At 42.3% G+C, this 6529-nt stretch overlaps 2 protein-coding genes across 2 annotated transcripts; both read left to right on the forward strand.

The window, feature by feature from the left end:
- Nucleotides 1-482: 482 nt before the first annotated feature.
- LOC6545372 (syntaxin-12) lies at nt 483-2924 on the forward strand. Its single transcript, XM_001972585.3, has 3 exons — nt 483-647; nt 972-1652; nt 2258-2924. Exons 2-3 carry the CDS (start codon nt 974-976, stop codon nt 2434-2436), a joined length of 858 nt encoding a protein of 285 aa, XP_001972621.1. The 5' UTR covers nt 483-647; nt 972-973; the 3' UTR covers nt 2437-2924.
- Nucleotides 2925-2982: 58 nt separating this feature from the next.
- On the forward strand, nt 2983-3546 carry LOC6545373. The gene is made up of 2 exons (XM_001972586.3): nt 2983-3192; nt 3256-3546. The coding sequence occupies exons 1-2, from the start codon at nt 3102-3104 to the stop codon at nt 3471-3473; spliced, it is 309 nt and encodes a 102-aa protein (XP_001972622.1). The 5' UTR covers nt 2983-3101; the 3' UTR covers nt 3474-3546.
- Nucleotides 3547-6529: the final 2983 nt, after the last annotated feature.

A 6529-nucleotide genomic window follows, 5' to 3' on the forward strand; every position in this document is an offset into this window, starting at 1 on the left:
CGGCGTGATTTTAAGTTCTTCAAACGTTAATTATGTATGAGTTCATAAAAAGTTCGAATCTATTCACAATGCGTAAAGCTGGCTTTTAGCTTATTTTTGTGTGTTCAGCATGTGAAGTAAAACTATTAGGATTGAAAGAATATCCTCAGAATCTAAGCTTATTTAGAGTTGATATCCTCAATATCAAATCTTCAGAGTTTGATATGGCTTTCCTGAGTTTTATCTTAGCCCGTGGCAAGAATTGAAAACTGTGTAGGAAAAGTAATGGTTTTAAGGTTTCTTTTAGGACAATTGTGGTGACTTTGTTTACGTTTTCCTTACGAACTTTTAAAGGTAAGTCTTCTGAATATCGGTGTATATTCTTTCTCATGCAGCTGAAGATTTTACTAACAAATTTTTCGAAGAAAAGGGGCGAATTTAATCGAGGGGTGCATTTCAGCCCCACAGTGGTGCGTGGGGGCTGGAGTTGGCGCCCAAATAATCGATAACCCGCCCCCCAAGCATCGATAGAACGGCCGCCGCAAAAGCTCCGGTCACACTGCTCAGTGGGCTGCTGCTTCTGCTGCAGAGAATTATCATTGTATTTCGTGTGGTGAAAGGCTTTGTGCGCTGACATTGTGCGTCCCCGGATCAGAACTCGCTTTGAAGTAAGTACCAGGCCATCCCGGTGGAGCGTTCCTCCGCTGGGCGGAAGCCGTAGAAGAGCCCCCGCCCCCAAAAGCAAATCATATGCGAAGAAGAAAACACGTAAATGCTGCCCACCCATACACCGATGTGCTGCACACACCGATGCACACCGACACACACGCACACTGGCGAACATCATATGTTGATAAGTTGGCGACAACAACAACAATGCATGTGAATCATTTGTAGGGATTTGTCTGTTTGCGTTTGCTCGCAAGTGGTATTATATGTCGGCCTATTTAACGAGACCCCTGCTCTGAACTGACAGCGATATGAACTTACAGATATGTCCCAGGCCTTGAACAATCCAGGAGGCGGCAACGGAGGAGGCGGTGGCCCCCATCGGGACTATGGGGCGATGGCCGATTCCACGCCCGAAGTGAGTTTTGCGGCTGCCGGCGGTTCTTCCGGCTTCAGTCCCACGGAATTCATGTCCCTCAGCGAGGACATTGGCCACAACATCACTGCCATCCACAGCAGCACCAAGCAGCTGGAGAAGCAGCTTAAACTGATTGGGACACCAAAAGAGCTGCCCAATATGCGGGAGAAGGTGCACGCCATCAACACCAAGTGCAATGCCCGGGTGGAGACCACCAGTCAGGATTTGCAGAGGCTACAGGCGGTTGTGCGGCATGGAGATCGCCAGCAGAAGCTGCAGCTGGAGAAGCTCACCAGGGAGTTCCACGGCGTGGTGGAGAAGTATTCCAATCTGCAGCGACGCATCTCGTCGGCCATGCGACAGACCCTTCAGCAGGCCCAGCAGTTCGCCGACCAGGATGTGGAGGCCAACACCCGTGCTGAGCTGCTGCAGCAACAGCGCTTGGAGCAGGCCCATCTCCAGCAGGAGCACGACATGCTCGACGACCGGCGGCGGCAGGTCGAGCAAATTGAGTCGGACATCATCGATGTCAACCAGATCATGACCAAGCTGAGTGGACTGGTGCACGATCAGGGGCAGCAGATGGGTGAGTAATTTCCATATATGTATGTAGGTGGGGGTCAGCAACCGCAAATCGAGAAACCACAAGCCGTAATTAGGGTTCTCACTTTACTATAGTAAAGTAAACTCCATGGAGTTTCGGAAATTTTATAGCCTGCAAATGGAGAAATCCGTTGGTGCAACAAAATATTTCGAGCTTATCAGTTGCTTGAATGTGACTTTGCAAATCTCTTTTATGGCTTTTTTCAATTGAGTTGATAAGTTAAACATGTGCCAGAAATTATGAATCATTGACTTTGCTTCAATAGCAATGCACATTTCGAACTGATTGCAATTATTAATAAGCAGAACGCTTTAATTTTCCACATTTTGCATAAAATCAGGTGTCATTTCGCAAATAACTCCTATCATTTCGTTGAATTCAACTTCCTGTTTATTTAAGCATTAATCAATTATTTCGGGTCTTACACGAATAGGCAGATCTACTGATAAATAGTTACTGACTGTTATTGCAGGTTTAAATACTCATTAATCATCTACTCATTAGTAATATTTGCAGAAATTTTTTTAGATTGTGCATTGTACATGTTTTTTAAGGCAATTTTTAAACCGATTTCAATTTCTCCACAGACTTCATCGAGAACAGTATTGAGCAGACGGCCGCCAACGTGGAGGATGGCACCTCGGAACTGGCCAAGGCGGCCAGGAGTCGCCAGAGCTACCGGCGCAAGATCTTGATACTCCTGGTGATCGCTGTGATAATAGGTTTAATCGTAACTGGCGTTATCGTTGCCAAACTGAACAGTTAATTGTTTTATTTGTACGCCCACATTCAAACACACGCAAACATACACAACCCACACCCACACACGCATAGATTTTTGTAAAACGATTTTTATAAGAAACAAAATATTCGATCGTTGATAACTCTGTTTAATCACCAAGTGAGCAAAGACAACAAGATGTAGAGGAAAAGCTAAAGCAAAAAATAAACAAATACCATATTTATAATTATATATATATATATACATAAGTAAATAAGGATACTGAATCCCACTTAACTTGCATATAAACAATATTCAGCGCTTTTAAATGTTAATTATTTCTTGTTGAAAACGATTATCGCGAGCAATTTAAGTTTTGCATTGAAATTTGTAGAATTTTTGTGTTTAGTTTCAAGCAAGCGTAAGGGGGATTGCCGAAGCCGAATGCGGTTTCAGTAATCCCTTTTGATATATGTTACAAGTTATAAATAAGTGAGCCAGCAATCGAAAATAAAGTAAATCGAACAAGCCAATTTGTGTATTTTGAAAGGCGCGCCAAGTAACGCAAGGCGAGTGGAATAGGTTGGCAGTCCGCTTAAATCGATAGCACGTAATCGATAGACTTATCGGTGTGGGTCAAAACCAAAACAACGTGCTGCGGAGTAGAATATTTACATTTGGTTTTCTTGATAAAAATACAATTTGCTAAGATGCCACAGGGAAAGTTCAAGAAGGCCAAGCTGCCCGCAGCGATACAGAAAAAGAAGAACCAAAAACAGGCTGCCTTCACCCGCCGTTCAAGTGAGTACCAGCATGCCCAACAATCTCTATCGAAATATAAGTTTCTGGATGAATACTTTGTAGATGCGCCCATACAGGCGAAAAAGGCCAAGTTCAATGAGACGCAGAAGATCAAGTCCGTCATCTCGAAGTCGGTCAACAAGAGCGTGGAGAGCGAACTGCGATCCCGCGCCCACGAGGGATACATCCAGTTGAGCAAGGCCCAGGAGGCGGTGGCCAAGCACCACGCCTCCCAGGCGAAGGCGGCTGCGGCGTCCAGTACCGCCAAGTCCGCGGAATAGCTTACTCTAGGCCTAAGTACATTGTTGATAACCGAATGACCTGCATATTGTATAGTAAAATCTTTTTAAACTATTTCCATTGTTACAGTATCAATTGGCACTGAGTGGACATGAATTCTCCTCAGTTGACCAACTGCGTTCTCCTCTAAAGGTTCTCAAAAGGGTTTTTACATCCCAGTAATAGCTGAGCATTTCAGCTTAAGGTCATTCTTACTACTCGCTGTCTTGAAATACTCTACTAAACTTGTAAAACTACTTACATTTTTAAGTTCCTGCTGAATTCAATAGTCTTGTGGCCAAATTTTTTGATACCAAATCTTTGAAGTTTTGAAAAAGTTGAAAGATGTCCAGTGCAGAATACATTTTCCTACAATATTCAATATTTTTTACAATATTCTTACAACGATGACATTTTCTTTTAAATTGCGCGCAAATTATACGAATTTTTGAAGTTTGCATTAAGTTTTCTTGTTGTGAGCTTTGACTTTTCCCCAACGCTGTCTCAAGGACTTCTTGACCAAGTACTACAATGCTAACTTTGACGTTTGGCCAATTTATGAGCGGACCTTTGGTGGAAGAACTTTTGCATTCAGCTTCCTACTTATCACAATCAGTTTGTTTAATTATAAAAATAGTTGGCCAACAAAGTTGGTTGTGCTGACATTTATTGGACGATTCGCTGCGGCTCCGTTCGCCCAGAATTCCGGAATTCCAAAATTCCGTAATTCCGCTCCTTTAACGACAGCTATTCATGACTAACTTTTTTGGCATTGGCAGCTTTGACGAAGTGAAAAGGAAAAAGTGCAACTAACAATTTCTATTTAATTTTCGCAACGTTTCGTTTCGTTTGCTATGCAAATTCTGCCCGCTTTTGATGCGCTTTTAATTAGCCAGCATCCCGCACTCACATGCAGCCGGAAAAATTCACAGCCAATTGAGTGTTTTTGTTTTGTTTTCTTTTTCCCAAAACCCACCCCAGCCAGCCTCTTTTATCAAGCACTTTGATTCCGCGCTTTTTCAATCGCATGCAAATTAGCCACGCCCGCCGCCCACTTACCTGAGGAACAGGTGACAGGTTCCCCAGGTGCTCGTTAGTCGTTTTTTGGGCGTTTTGCGTTTTTAGTTTAGCACCAGATTGAAAGTGCTTCCAGCATGCAAATGCATTTCTGCACTCAACCAGCAATTTGGGGGACGGACCTTTCGGAAATGCAGTTTTAGTGCCGGAAAGAAGCAGTTGATATCAGACATTCGGAACTTTTTGACACCTATCCAAGCACACTCGCCACTTTTTGGGGGTTTTGAATATGTCTTGAAGGATGTCGTGGGGGAAAATATTCAAAGGAGTAAATAGAAATCTATGGCACAGCTAAACTTTTCTAATTTTTACACAGAAGACATCTGGTATTTTTATTTGTATGCCTGCCCTCCAATAATATTTGAAATTATTATAAAACTATACATGTTAGCTGGAACAACTGCGTAGCATAGAGAGAAATCTATAGAGTATTCCTCATGCTAGCAACTTTCAATAAAAACTGTCTACCCTTTTTGAGGCTTTTAGCCTGGCGTTCCACTTGATTAGCAGCCAATCTCCTCGCACTCACCAATTAGTGAGCAAATTGGTAATAGCAGAGACACTTGAACATTTATGCCAATCGAACAGCATTAAAAAACGCATATCTCTTCAACTTAAAGCCAGCGCTGGAATCCCTGTCTCCCACATCAAAGTGATTGTTTTTGGCGTTTCATTTTATGGCTTATTTAATTGAGCATTGCATTTTGACCGCATTTGCCAGGAATTGATTGATTTGCATTCAGACTCATCCATCCCGACCACCTGACCATCCGACCATCAAATCCACCCACCAATCCCCTTGCCCACGGGGCTTAGCTCAGTCCATTTAATTAAAATATTTCGAACAAAAGGAGCGGACACCTTTCACGCATCTCCGCCCTCACAAAGGATAAAAAGCAGCGTCCAGTGCGGAAATCACACGGCCCAGCATCCTTTTTGCATTTTCCATCATTTAAATGATGCGTTTCTGTTTGCCCTTGCGTTTGCATTTGCTGGCTGCCTTCAGTCGGTCGGCGACCTATTTGAATAGCGACGTGTGTCCCACTGTCGGGCATTCCAGGTAGCAGCCAGCAGATCTCCGTACACTCAAAAAAAAACATTGAAGAGGAGAGCTTGGTGAGAAATTAAACAAAAGGTTGCGTTATAAACAAAGCAAAAACTACTATCTCACTTATGATTCAAATTATAAGATTTTTACGAATATTTCTCACTTATGGAGATAAACAATGTTTAAATATATTTCTAAATCGCTTTAATGCCCTATATATCTTTAAGCACATAACTTTCTTGACGATGTGGTTTCGCCCCACCTTTTGCTTTAATTATATGAAACAGATACATGTGAAAGTGTAATAACAAGAGATTCTAGCAGAATATGGGCCCGTTTTTTCAGAGTGTATGGGGCATGGACCACGGCTACCTGGTCACCTGGTCAGGTTGTCCGCCATCTCATTGTGTGCGAGGCGCGCATGTAAATTTGTCCAACTGCACAGGCAAACACTTGAAAAGCGAGCGACAGAGGCCCACTGCTGCCGGCCACCTGCGGCATTCCACGCCAAGCCATGACCATTCAAAAATAAAAATAAAACAAAAAAAACCTAAAAACAAGAGAACCCATTCCATTCGATTCCGTATTCATTATCTTTTTGTTTTTGCATACAATCGAACGCTTTGGTTCCTGGTTTGAGTTCCATATCCTTTCTATGCGACGCGCGGCTTCTGATTTATATGATGAATGACAATGAGCTGTGTTTTGTCTATTATTTCGTTTTGGGTATTAAGTTTTTCCATTTTTTGCTTTTTACACTTCTTATAGGGGATTATATTTGAAAATAGAAGTGCTGAGATTAGAGCAAATTTCGGGAATTTCTTAATCCAGGCTTAGTCTCAATCATTGTATATGTTTTTTATATTAATTTAAATGTACATTTAGAAAAATTCATCCATTCATTCAGATTCTTCTCTTACATTTTTGATATCG

Source organism: Drosophila erecta, unplaced genomic scaffold (genome assembly GCF_003286155.1).
Source record: "Drosophila erecta strain 14021-0224.00,06,07 unplaced genomic scaffold, DereRS2 tig00000021-arrow-pilon, whole genome shotgun sequence".
Classification (NCBI taxonomy): Eukaryota; Metazoa; Arthropoda; class Insecta; order Diptera; family Drosophilidae; genus Drosophila; species Drosophila erecta.

What these genes read in the sequence shown, in the direction of transcription:
- LOC6545373 (XM_001972586.3), top strand. Translation starts at nt 3,102, where the DNA reads ATGCCACAGGGAAAGTTCAAGAAGGCCAAGCTGCCCGCAGCGATACAG. An exon ending in TGCCTTCACCCGCCGTTCAA is followed by an intron (nt 3,193 to 3,255) that starts GTGAGTACCAGC and finishes AATACTTTGTAG; the next exon opens with ATGCGCCCATACAGGCGAAA.
- LOC6545372 (XM_001972585.3), top strand. Translation starts at nt 974, where the DNA reads ATGTCCCAGGCCTTGAACAATCCAGGAGGCGGCAACGGAGGAGGCGGT. An exon ending in CGATCAGGGGCAGCAGATGG is followed by an intron (nt 1,653 to 2,257) that starts GTGAGTAATTTC and finishes ATTTCTCCACAG; the next exon opens with ACTTCATCGAGAACAGTATT.